The 13,665-nt window shown below is 44.2% G+C and overlaps 1 protein-coding gene across 3 annotated transcripts in view; it reads right to left on the reverse strand.

The window, feature by feature from the left end:
- Window positions 1-13,665, reverse strand: part of LOC103247283 (cytoplasmic dynein 2 intermediate chain 1-like) — a 109,053-nt gene that overhangs the window by 76,765 nt on the left and 18,623 nt on the right. For all 3 annotated transcript variants that reach the window (XM_073014340.1, XM_073014341.1, XM_073014342.1), the window contains exon 5: window positions 10,900-11,208. In XM_073014340.1, the coding sequence (XP_072870441.1) occupies window positions 10,900-11,208 (309 nt within the window). The remainder of the gene's footprint in view (window positions 1-10,899; window positions 11,209-13,665) is intronic.

The raw sequence follows: 13,665 nt of genomic DNA on the forward strand, positions 1-13,665 counted from the left end.
CAGAGCGAGACATCATCTCAAAAACAAAAACAAAAACAAAAACTTTACAAAATTAATCAGAAAAAAGTGTTATGTTTAACAGAACAATGTGTTGTGGTCCATAAAATGAATTGGAATGGGAAAAAAATAAAATCACTAGTGCTGGGTAGGAAAAATTATGATTTACTGACTAGATATAAAAAGGGAAGAGAAAAAAAAGTCATCAAGTTAACGATAAGAGTCAGACCTGGGTGTGGGCAAGCAGCGCATAGCACTGGGGGGCCCTGGCTGTGGTGATGGCAGCCAGTCAGGCTGCACGTGGGGCCAGGAGAAGCGTGCTGTGATTATCTCAGCACCTACCCCCCAGGGAGGCAGGTAACGCTGCTCACCCAGATGGCCTGCAAATGGCAGAGCTGCGAAAAAGCTCAGCACGTTGTCGTCAAACTCCTGTGGCCTCATCACACAGTCCCTCAGGACTAACACTCTGGACAGGAGAGTCCTGGGCTGGAAAAGGTATTTACAAGTGATCACTTGAATCCACTACTTCTAGGAGCAGAAAGGAGATAATCCAATCTTGAAAAGGATAAAAGTATGGCAGGCATGGTGGTTCACATCCTAATCCCATCCGTTTGGCAGGCTGAAGTAGCTTGAGGCCAGGAGCTCAAGATCAGCCTAGGCAACACAGCTAGAACCCATCTCTAAAAAAACTGCTTTTGCCGGGCATGGTGGCTCATGCCTGTAATCCCAGAACTTTGGGAGGCCAAGGTGGGCGGATCACGAGGTCAGGAGATGGAGACCATCCTGGCTAACACAGTGAAACCCCGTCTCTACTAAAAATACAAAAGTGGCGGTGGGCGCCTGTAGTCCCAGCTACTCAGGAGGCTGAGGCAGGAGACTGGCGTGAACCCCGGAGGTGGAGCTTGCAGTGAGCGGAGATCACACCACTGCACTCCAGCCTGGACAACAGAGCGAGACTCTGTCTCAAAAAAAAAAAATTGCTTTTTAAAAGGATAAAGGTGAGGGGATCTGCGCCAAGATGGCCGAATAGGAACAGCTCCAGCCTCCAGCTCCCAGCGTGAGCAACATGGAAGACGGGTGATTTCTGCACTTCCAGCTGAGGCATGGGGTTCATCTCACTGGGGCGTGTTGGACAGTGGGTGCAGCCCAACGAGTGAGAGCTGAAGCAGGGCAAGGCATTGCCTCACTCGGGAAGCGCAAGGGGGAAGGGAATTCCCTTTCCTAGTCAAGGGAAACCGAGACACACGACACCTGGAAAATTGGGTCACTCCCACCCTAACACTGCGCTTTACCAAGGGTCTTAGCAAAGGGCACAATAGGAGATTATATCCCGTGCCTGGCTCGGAGGGTCCCACGCCCACGGAGCCTCCCTCATTGCTAGCACAGCAGTCTGAGATCTAACTGCAAGGCAGCAGCGAGGCTAGGGGAGGGGCACCCACCATTGCTGAGGCTTAAGTAAGTAAACAAGGCTGCCAGAAGGCTGGAACTGGGTGGAGCCCACCACAGCTCAAGAAGGCCTGCCTGCCTCTGTAGACTCCACCTCTGGGGACAGGGCATAGCCAAACAAAAGGCAGCAGAAACCTCTGCAGATGTAAATGTCCCTGTCTGACAGCTTTGAAGAGTAGTGGTTTTCCCAGCACGGAGTTTGAGATCTGAGAACGGACAGACTGTCTGCTCAAGTGGGTCCCTGACCCGAGTAGCCTAACTGGGAGACGTCCCCCACTAGGGGCAGACTGACACCTCACACCTCACACGGCCAGATACACCTCTGAGACGAAGCTTCCAGAGGAACGATCAGACAGCAAAGCAACAGTCACTCTTCTGCAGCCTCTGCTGCTGATACCCAGGCAAACAGGGTCTGGAGTGGACCTCCAGCAAACTCCAACAGACCTGCAGCTGAGGGTCCTGACTGTTAGAAGGAAAAATAACAAACAGAAAGGACATCCACACCAAAACCCTATCTGTATGTCACTATCATCAAAGCCCAAATGTAGATAAAAACCACAAAGACGGGGAAAAAGCAGTACAGAAAAGCTGGAAATTCTAAAAATCACAGCGCCTCTCCCCCTCCAAAGGAACGCATCTCCTCGACAGCAACAGAACAAAGCTGGACAGAGAATGACTTTGATGAGTTGAGAGAAGAAGACTTCAGACAACCAAACTTCTCCAAGCTAAAGGAGGAAGTTCAAACCCATTGCAAAGAAACTAAAAACCCTGAAAAAAGATTTGACGAATGGCTACTAGAATAACCAATGCAGACAAGTCCTTAAACGATCTGATAGAGATGAAAACCATGACACGAGAACTACGTGATAAATGCGCAAGCTTCCGTAACCGACTTGATCAACTGGAAGAAAAGGTATCAGTGATTGAAGATCAAATGAATGAAATGAAGCAAGAAGAGAAGTTTAGAGAAAAAAGAGTAAAAAGAAATGAACAAGCCCTCCAAGAAATATGGGACTATGTGAAAAGACCAAATCTACGTCTGACTGGTGCACCTGAAAGTGACAGGGAGAATGGAAACAAGTTGGAAAACACTCTGCAGGATATTATCCAGGAGAACTTCCCCAACCTAGCAAGGCAGGCCAACATTCAAATTCAGGAAATACAGAGAACACTACAAAGATACTCCTCGAGAAGAGCAACTCCAAGACACATAATTGTCAGATTCACCGAAGTTGAAATGAAGGAAAAAATGTTCAGGGCAGCCAGAGAGAAAGGTCGGGTTACACACAAAGGGACGCCCATCAGACTAACAGTGGATCTTTTGGCAGAAACTCTCCAAGCCAGGAGTGGGGGCCAATATTCAACATTCTTAAAGAAAAGAATTTTCAACCCAGAATTTCATATCCAGCCAAATTAAGTTTCATAAGTGAAGGAGAAATAAAATCCTTTACAGACAAGCAAATGCTGAGAGATTCTGTCACCACCAGGCCTGCCCTACAAGAGCTCCTGAAGGAAACACTAAACATGGAAAGGAACAACCAGTACCAGCCACTGCAAAAACATGCCAAAATGTAAAGACCATCGAGGCTAGGAAGAAACTGCATCAACTAATGAGCAAAATAACGAGCTAACATCATAATGACGGGATCAAGTTCACACATAACAATATTAACCTTAAATATAAATGGGCTAAATGCTCCAATTAGAAGACACAGACTGGCAAATTGGATAAATAGTAAAGACTCATCAGTGTGCTGTATTCAGGAGACCCATCTCACATGCAGAGACACACATAGGCTCAAAAAAAGGGATGGAGGAAGATGTACCAAGCAAATGGAAAACAAAAAAAGGCAGGGGTTGCAATCCTAGTCTCTGATAAAGTAGACTTTAAACCAACAAAAATCAAAAGAGGCAAAGAAGGCAATTACATAATGGTAAAGGGATCAATTCAACAAGAAGAGCTTACTATTCTAAATATATATGCAACCAATACAGGAGCACCCAGATTCATAAAGCAAGTCCTTAGAGACTTACAAAGAGACTTAGACTCCCACACAATAATAATGGGAGACTTTAACACCCCACTGTCAACATTAGACAGATCAACAGACAGTAAGTTAACAAGGATATCCAGGAATTGAACTCAACTCTGCACCAAGCAGACCTAATAAACATCTACAGAACCCTCCACCCCAAAACAACAGAATATACATTCTTCTTAGCACCACATCGCACTTTTTCCAAAATTGACCACATAGTTGGAAGTAAAGCGCTCCTCAGCAAATGTAAAAGAACAGAAAATATAACAAACTGTCTCTCAGACCACAGTGCAATCAAACTAGAACTCAGGATTAAGAAACTCACTCAATACCACTCAACTACATGGAAACTGAACAAACTGCTCCTGAATGACTACTGGGTACACAACAAAACGAAGGCAGAAATAAAGATGTTCTTTGAAACCAATGAGAACAAAGATACAACATACCAGAATCTCTGGGACACATTTAAAGCAAGGTGTAGAGGGAAATTTATAGCACTGAATGCCCACAAGAGAAAGCAGGAAAGATCTAAAATTGACACCCTAACGTCACAATTAAAAGAACTAGAGAAGCAAGAGGAAACACATTCAAAAGCTAGCAGAAGGCAAGAAATAACTAAGATCAGAGCAGAACTAAAGGAGATAGAGACACAAAAAACACTTCAAAATATCAGTGAATCCAGGAGCTGGTTTTTTGAAAAGATCAACAAAATGGATAGACCGCTAGCAAGACTAATAAAGAAGAAAGAGAGAAGAACCAAATAGATGCAATAAAAAATGATAAAGGGGATATCACCACCGACCCCACAGAAATGCAAACTACCATCAGAGAATACTATAAACGCCTCTACGCAAATAAACTAGAAAACCTAGAAGAAATGGATAAATTCCTGGACACTTACACTCTCCCAAGACTAAACCAGGAAGACCTGAGTAGACCAATAACAGGCTCTGAAATTGAGGCAATAATTAATAGCCTACCAACCAAAGAAAGTCCAGGACCAGACGGATTCACAGACGAATTCTACCAGAGGTACAAGGAGGAGCTGGTACCATTCCTTCTGAAATTATTCCAACCAATAGAAAAAGAGAGAATCCTCCCTAACTCATTTTATGAGGCCAGCATCATTCTGATACCAAAGCCTGGCAGAGACACAACAAAAAAAGAGAATTTTAGACCAATATCGCTGATGAACATCAATGCAAAAATCCTCAATAAAATACTGACAAACCGAATCCAGCAGCACATCAAAAAGCTTATCCACCATGATCAAGTGGGCTTCATCCCTGGGATGCAAGGCTGGTTCAACATATGCAAATCAACAAACTTAATCCAGCATATAAACAGAACCAAAGACAAAAATCACATGATTATCTCAACAGATGCAGAAAAGGCCTTTGACAAAATTCAGCAGCCCTTCATGCTAAAAACTCTCAATAAATTCGGTAATGATGGAACATATCTCAAAATAGTAAGAGCTATTTATGACAAACCCACAGCCAATATCACACTGAATGGGCAAAAACTGGAAGCATTCCCCTTGAAAACTGGCACAAGACAGGGATGCCCTCTCTCACCACTCCTATTCAATATAGTGTTGGAAGTTCTGGCCAGGGCAATCAGGCAAGAGAAAAAAATAAAGGGTATTCAATTAGGAAAAGAGGTAGTCAAATTGTCCCTGTTTGCAGACGACATGATTGTATATTTAGAAAACCCCATCGTCTCAGCCCAAAATCTCCTTAAGCTGATAAGCAACTTCAGCAAAGTCTCAGGATATAAAATCAATGTGCAAAAGTCACCAGCATTCTTATACACCAATTACAGACAGAGAGCCAAATCATGAGTGAAATCCCATTCCCAATTGCTTCAAAAAGAATAAAACACCTAGGAATCCAACTTACAAGGGATGTGAAGGACCTCTTCAAGGAACACTACAAACCACTGCTCAATGAAATAAAAGAGGACACAAACAAATGGAAGAACATTCCATGCTCATGGATAGGAAGAATCAATATTGTGAAAATGGCCATAGTGACCAAGGTAATTTATAGATTCAATGCCATCCCCATTAAGCTACCAATGACTTTCTTCACAGAATTGGAAAAAACTACTTTAAAGTTCATATGGAACCAAAAAAGAGCCCGCATTGCCAAGACAGTCCTAAGCCAAAAGAACAAAGCTGGAGGCATCATGCTACCTGACTTCAAACTACACTACAAAGCTACAGTAACCTAAACACCATGGTACTGGTACCAAAACAGAGACACAGACCAATGGAACAGAACAGAGCCCTCAGAAATAATACCACACATTCATAACCATCTGATCTTTGACAAACCTGACAAAACAAGAAATGGGGAAAGGATTCCCTATTTAATAAATGGTGCTAGGAAAACTGGCCAGCCATAAGTAGAAAGCTGAAACTGGATCCCTTCCTTAAACATTTTACAAAAAATTAATTCAAGATGGATTAGAGACTTAAATGTTAGACCTAAAACCATAAAAACCCTAGAAGAAAACCTAGGTAATACCATTCAGGACACAGGCATGGGCAAGGACTTCATGTCTAAAACACCAAAAGCAATGGCAACAAAAGTCAAAATTGACAAATATGATCTAATTAAACTAAAGAGCTTCTGTACAGAAAAAGAAACTACCATCAGATTGAACAGGCAACCTACAGAATGGGAGAAAATTTTTGCAATCTACCCATCTGACGAAGGGCTAATATCCAGAATCTACAAAGAACTCAAACAAATTTACAAGAAAAAAACAAACAACCCCATCAAAAACTGGGCAAATGATATGAACAGACACTTCTCAAAAGAAGACATTTATGCAGCCAACAGACACATGAAAAAATGCTCATCATCACTAGCCATCAGAGAAATGCAAATCAAAACCACAATGAGGTACCACTGCACACCAGCTAGAATGGCAATCATTCAAAAGTCAGGAAACAACAGGTGCTGGGGAGGCTGTGGAGAAATAGAAACACTTTTACACTGTGGGTGGGACTGTAAACTAGTTCAACCATTGTGGAAGACACTGTGGCGATTCCTCGAGGATCGAGAACTAGAAATACCATTTGACCCAGCCATCCCATTACTGGGTATATACCCAAAGGATTATAAATCATGCTGCTATAAAGACACATGCACACGTATGTTTATTGCAGCACTATTCACAATAGCAAAGACTTGGAACCAAACCAAATGTCCATCAGTAACAGACTGGATTAAGAAAATGTAGCAGATATACACCGTGGAATACTATGCAGCCATAAAAAAGGATGAGTTCGTGTCCTTTGTAGGGACATGGATGCAGCTGGAAACCATTCTCAGCAAGCTATCACAAGAACAGAAAATCAAACACCACATGTTCTCACTCATAGGTGGGAATTGAACAATGAGAACACTTGGACACAGGAAGGGGAACATCACACACTGGGGCCTGTTGTGGGGTGGGGGACTGGGGGAGGGAGAGCATTAGGAGATATACCTAATGTAAATGACAAGTTAATGGGTGCAGCACAACAACATGGCACATGGATACATATGTAACAAACCTGCATGTTGTGCACATGTATCTTAGAACTTTAAAGTATAATAAAAAAGAAAAAAAATTTAAAAATAAAAATAAATAAAAGGATAAAGGTGTGACAGATAGGATAATGAGGCCACTGTATTCCTCTATTAAAGAAGTCACTGGTCAGGAAGCTTAGAAGAACATTTTGTATATTTATTGTACTTACTCATACCCTTTGTATCTCTAATTGATAACTGGAGAAAGCTTACAATAAAAGTTACATAATTCTAATTAAAATCATACATCAAAAAATCATATAGAGGCTGGGCACCGTGGCTCACGCCTGTAATCTCAGCACTTTGGTAGGCCAAGGAAGGCGGATGACCTGAGGTCAGGAGTTTGAGGCCAGCCTAGCCAACATGGCGAAACTCTACTAAAAATACACACACACACACACACACACACACAAATAGCCAGGCGCACGCCTGTAATCCCAGCTACTAGGGAGGCTAAGGCAGGAGAATCACTTGAACGCGGGAGGTGGAGGCTGCAGTGAGCCAAGATCACACCACTGCACTCTGGCCTGGGCAATACAGTGAGACTCAGGCTCAAAACAAAAAAAAAAAGAAAGAAAGAAAGAAAGAAAGAAAAAATATCATATAGAGAAAGTGAGAGACAATCACAGAGAACATCTATCCCTAGGAACAGTCCCAGTTACAATTACTAACAGTGCCCCTTGCACTTTATGGTAACCACAGGATAATTACATCAAGCAGCAGGTTCACAGAGTACTCAGCTGAAGAACATCTGAGTTGATACTAATTTTGAGTATCAAAAGCCGCAAAAGTTTTGAATTTCTAAAAGTCAACGCAAAGGAAAATTTTAATTATACAATGCTCGATCACCGTTCCTGAAGTTATATCATGTATCTGTTCATTTCTTCCTTTTTCTTTTTTTTTTTCTTTTTTTTTTTTTTTTGAGATGAAGGCTCAATCTGTCTCTCAGTCTGGGGTGCAGTGGCACGATCTCAGCAAACTGTAACCTCTTCCTCCCAGGTTCAAGCAATTTTCCTGCTTCAGCTTCCCGAGTAGCTGAGATTACAGGCATGTGCCACAACACCTGGCTAATTTTTGTATTTTTTTTTTTTTTTTTTTTTTTTTTACTAGAGACGGGGTTTTGCTATGTTGGCCAGGCTGGTCTCGAACTCCTGACCTCAAGTGATCCGCCTGCCTTGGTCTCCCAAAGTGCTGGGATTATAGGTGTGAGCCACCGTGCCTGGCCTCTTTTTTCTTTTAAGACAAGGTCTTACTCTACCACCCAGGTTGTACTGCAGTGATACGATCACAGCTCACTGCAGCCTTGACCTCCTCCACTCAAGTGATCCTCTCACCTCAGCCTCTGTAGTAGCTGGGACTACAGGCGTGTGCCACCATGCCTGGCTAATTTTTTATTTTTATTTTGGTAGAGATGGGGGGGTCTCACTCTATTTCTCAGGGTGGTCTTGAACTCCTGGGCTCAAGAGATCCTCCCACCTGCTGAGTAGTAGGACTCCAGGTGTAAGCCACCACACCTGTCTGAGATTTGATTTTTTTTTTTTTTTGGTAATTCTTTATCCTACGGCTTCTCCAACACAACATAAGCACCATAAGAACAGTAATTTTTGTTTTGTTCACAGCTGTATCCTCAGCACCTAGAACCATGCCCAGCACACAAGCCACTCAGATAGGAACAACTTGTCTTAAAAAGAAAACGTCAGTCATCTGAATAATCTTTCTTCTGGGACTAATTTGAAGGCAGTGGTTTTACAAAAGTACAGGATAATGTTCTTCATAGACCATTTTTCTCATCCACCTTTAATAAAAGCCAAATCTATGTCCAGAAAGGCATTTCTGGGTGGAACTAAGCACATGTAACCTAAGTCACTTCCAGTAATTAAACGTGATTTAGGGAATGGAGAACAGCCAAATTCAATAAAAGGTGAGTGGTGAAGTCTAAGTTGTGGGTACGTGAGTGTTCACTGGAAAATTATGTCGACTTTGCTGTATGTTTAAAAACGTTCATAATACAACGTTGAGAGAAAATGATGAAGTTTTGATCTAAGGAAAGAGACTTAAAAACAAAAAAAACGGTCGGGCGCGGTGGCTCACACTTGTAATCCCAGCACTTTGGGAGGCCGAGGCGGGCGGATCATGAGGTCAGGAGATCGAGACCATCCTGGCTAACACGGTGAAACCCCGTCTCTACTAAAAATACAAAAAATTAGCTGGACATGGTGGCAGGCGCCTGTAGTCCCAGCTACTCAGGAGGCTGAGGCAGGAGAATGGCGTGAACCCGGAAGGCAGAACTTGCCATGAGCCGAGATCGCACCACTGCACTCCAGCCTGGGTGACAGAGCGAGACTCCATCTCAAAATAAATAAATAAATATAAATAAATAAATAAAAACCAAAAAAAATTAATATCTGTCCTCAGGGAGCTGCTTCTCATCTAACCTTCAGTGTGGCTGACTGAGGGAGTCCACGGGCTTTCCACATTGCAGATGTGGGTAGCAGAACCGGCACTGCCTCAAACCTGCTAAGAAACACGGCCAAGGCCCTGATACACACGGAGGGCGTGGGCTGCGGGAGACAGTGGGGTCTCAGTGAGGAAAGGCCCTCGGGGCAAAGGCAAGGGAGGTTAAAGGACTCAGACCCCACACAGGACAGCGCAAGAGTGGCTGAGATGGCCGGGAGCCAGATGGCTTCTGCTCGTAACACAACTGCTTCTTGTTCTAAGGGCTCCCAGTTCTAACCCACTGGCTTTTGCGTTTTACAGCAAACATTGCAGTGGTCACCAGCTCTACATGCATTTCCTCAGCTGTGTCAATTCAGGTTGGGAGATCCAGGTCCTGCGCTTCTGCTGAGGCCTCCAGTCTCATCCCTGAAGGCGTGACTCTCCCCTAGCCTCAGGTACCATCTGACCCTTGCAAAGATTTCGCTTCCATCTTAAAGGAAGCATCACCAAGAAACAGGTAAATAAAATCATATTAGCTTCAGATTCTGTAAAAACAGAGCAGCAAAAAGCATGCTGAGAACAAAAGGTGCTAAAACACCTCTAGGAAAATCCTAAGTACAGGGATGAAACCACAGACCTCGGAGGGAAATTAGATCCTCTGCAATCAATGCTTTTACATTTTTGTTCTGCCTTGTTTTGCTTTTTTTGTAAACTTATACCAATTCTGGTTGAAACGTTTGCTAATTATTCACTTAATTTCCACTTTAAAACCTACCAGCTTCCTTTTCAATGTTAAATTTCAAATTTTTTTTTGTTTTTTTTTTGAGAGACAGAGTCTCACTCCATCACCCAAGCTGGAGTGCAGTGGTGCGATCTCAGCTCACTGCAACCTATGTCTCCTGGGTTCCAGCGATTCTCCTTCCTGAGTTCCAGCGATTCCTCTGCCTCAGCCTCCAGAGTAGCTGAGATTACAGGCACATGCCACCATGCCCTGCTAATTTTTTTATTTTTAGTAGAGACGGGGTTTCACCATGTTGGTCAGGCTGGTCTCAAACTCCTGACCTCAGGTGATTCGCATCTTTGACTCCCAAAGTGCTGGGATTACAGGCATGAGCCACCGCACCCAGCCAGATTTCAAAATTTTATGATAGATTTCCAAATATCTGTTAAAAGTACATTCACAATATAATCAAAATATGTGACATCACTTTTCTTAGGAGATCAGTAATCTGTCTGTACTAACCACATCATCAAGACCTGAGTCGCATTTCTCCTAAATTACTACTACCAGGCCACAAATCTCAACTTTGTCTGGCGACACGACCCTGTAAACCTCCTCTGAGAGCGCTGACCTCATGGCGGCTGTGAAGGCAACGAAGCATCGGAAGGGGTACCTTGGATTCCCTTTTCTTGTGCTCGTCTTTTGCTGATCTCTCTTTTCTATCCACACTGGTTCGGTGCCTCTCATCATCAAAATGAAGGACTTCTTTGTGTCGCTTTTCTTTATGTCTTTCTTCCCCTTCTTTTTCAGAGAATGAATTACTTTTCTCTTTGGAATATTTTTCTCTTTTTTCCCTTGTGCTGCTTTTTTCTCGGTGTTTCTTGTCTCGATCTGGGTCTCTAGGCTTCCTGTGTCTCCTGTCACCTTCTTCTTTATAAAGCCAGTACTTGAGAGGGTTGTCCTTGCTGTCTCCGTACTGCAGCTGTAAAACACAACAAGCTGAGAAACACAGGAGCACGTCAAACAGGAGCGCAGCCGGCCTCCCTCTCCATGGGTTTCGCAACAACAGATCCAACCAACCACAGATCAAACACATTCGAAGAAAATCATGTCTGTACTAAACATATACAGACTTTTTCCTTGTCATTACACCCTAAACAATAACAACTATTTACATCTCCTTTATATTGCACTAGGGATTTTAAGTAATCTAGAGATGATTTAAAGCATCCAGGAGGATGTGTGTAGGTTATATGCAGACACTACACCATTTTATACGGGGGACTTGAGTATTCATGGATTTTGGTATCTGAGGGGGTCTTGGAGCCCTTACCCCATGGATACCAAAGGACAACTGTGCTGTCTTTATAAATGTTATAACAAAAGGAGGAAAACTTATAGAACTACCACTGCCCCCTTCACTCCTCAATTCCACTGTCAGATACATTCCTGAAAACTTAATCTGTTACCCTTCTGTAAGGAAAAACGCTATTCGTGTCATGGTGCACGGTCAGACACTGCTGCCACCCCAACGTTACACAGTAAACTCTCTGCACCCCAGCCACCTCGCTCCCACAGAGAAAGCAATGCCTCTCCGCATGGCGCCCGGCACTCACAGCCAGCCCTCCTGGCCTCCCCACATGGCGCCCTCCCGGCCTCCCCACATGGCGCCCTCCCGGCCTCCCCACATGGCGCCCTCCCGGCCTCCCTACATGGCGCCCGGCACTCACCGTCGGCCCTCCTGGTCTCCACAGCCTCATCCCTCATGCTTGTGGCCCTCAGCCTAAGCTCCGCCAGCCCTGGGGTCCCTCCTGCTCAAGCTCTGACTTCTCTGAGAGATGCCCTCTCCGGTGAGTACGACAGCACAAGGCTGCCACATCTCTCACATGGACACGTCATATCACTCTTTCTCTCCTAATTAGTCCCACGCAGATAGAGTCTTGAAAATGGGACCAGCGTTTAGTCATCTCTGCGATGAAAACACTGCAGATGCTCAGGGCACCAGCGGTCATCTCCATCCCAAGCTGCAGAGCAGGTCACCACAACGGAATACTGCTGGCTTGGACTCTTAGTTCTGGGAGCCCTGACATCGCGTTCAACAGACCCCAGATTGTGCCCGTCCCTGTCCCTTCACGTGGAGTTTCCTCTGCTCACCCCCAACCAGGGACCACTGGACTCCAGGTCTGTGGCACCCTCCGCATCTCTCAGTTCCCTGGGGGGGTCTCCTGTGGACCCAACAGTCTCCTCACTCAGCTCCTTCCTCAATTCTCCCCAACTCCCATCCACCCGACTCATCTTTGCCAGGGCGACCTTCCTACGGAAAACTTGCTAATGCCCTCCCTGACCAAACACCTCAAAGTTAGAGAACCATTCACACCATTCATCAAAATAAACTCTGTGTAATTAAAGATTTAAGTCGTCTTTTTTTTATTTTTTGAGATGGAGTTTCACTCTTGTTGCCCAGGCTGGAGTGCAATGGCGCAATCTCAGCTCACCACTACCTCTGCCTCCCGGGTTCAAGCGATTCTCCTGCCTCAGCCTCCCAAGTAACTGGGACTACAGGCACGTGCCACCACACCCTGCTAATTGTTTGTATTTTTAGTAGAGACGGGTTTTACTGTGTTAGCCAGGATGGTCTCAATCTCCTGACCTCGTGATCCACCTGCCTCAGCCTCCCAAAGTGCTGGGATTACAGGCGTGAGCCACCACGCCTGGCCAAATTTAAATCCTTTTTTTTTAAAAAAGTTAAAGACCCAGAAAAAAACACAGGTGACAACTCATGTAACTTTGCTGTGGAGAGAGCGTTCCATCAACAACAGACCTGCTAACAGCACAGACCTGGTAAAAGCACAGACCTGGCTACTTCATGATTTTAAACTTACTTACAAAAATAAAAATCCCCCAGGTCCAATTCAACACCAGCCAAAAACAGCAACATAAATGACTGGCAGAGAGTTAACCTTTAAAGTACTCTTACAAACCAGTAAGATGCACCAGTGAAAAATCAGCCAAGAGCAGGTGCAGTGGCGCACGCCTGTGATCCCAGCACTCTGGGAGGCCGAGGTGGGAGGATCACTTGATACCAGGAGTTCCAGGAGTTCAAGACCAGCCTGGACAACACAGTGAGACCCAGTCTCTACAAAAAATTTAAAACTGGGCTAGGTTTGGTGGTACACACCTGTAGTCCCAGCTACTCGGGAGGCTAAGGTGGGAAGACTGCTTGAACCCAGGAATTCCTGACTGCAGTGAGCTATGATCACACCACTGCACTCCAACCTGGGTGACAGAGCAAGACCCTGTCTCTAAAAAATAAAAATAAAATAAAAAAGAGAAAAAGAATAAGCAAAAGTACACAAGTGGTAAATAACAAAAGACAGTAAACCTGCTTTTAAAAATGCCCAGAAATGCCATTTTCTTCTGAATCAAAAGAGCAAAACTT

The sequence above is a fragment of the Chlorocebus sabaeus genome, unplaced genomic scaffold (assembly GCF_047675955.1).
Source record: "Chlorocebus sabaeus isolate Y175 unplaced genomic scaffold, mChlSab1.0.hap1 unalloc_scaffold_95, whole genome shotgun sequence".
In the NCBI taxonomy this organism is placed as follows: domain Eukaryota; kingdom Metazoa; phylum Chordata; class Mammalia; order Primates; family Cercopithecidae; genus Chlorocebus; species Chlorocebus sabaeus.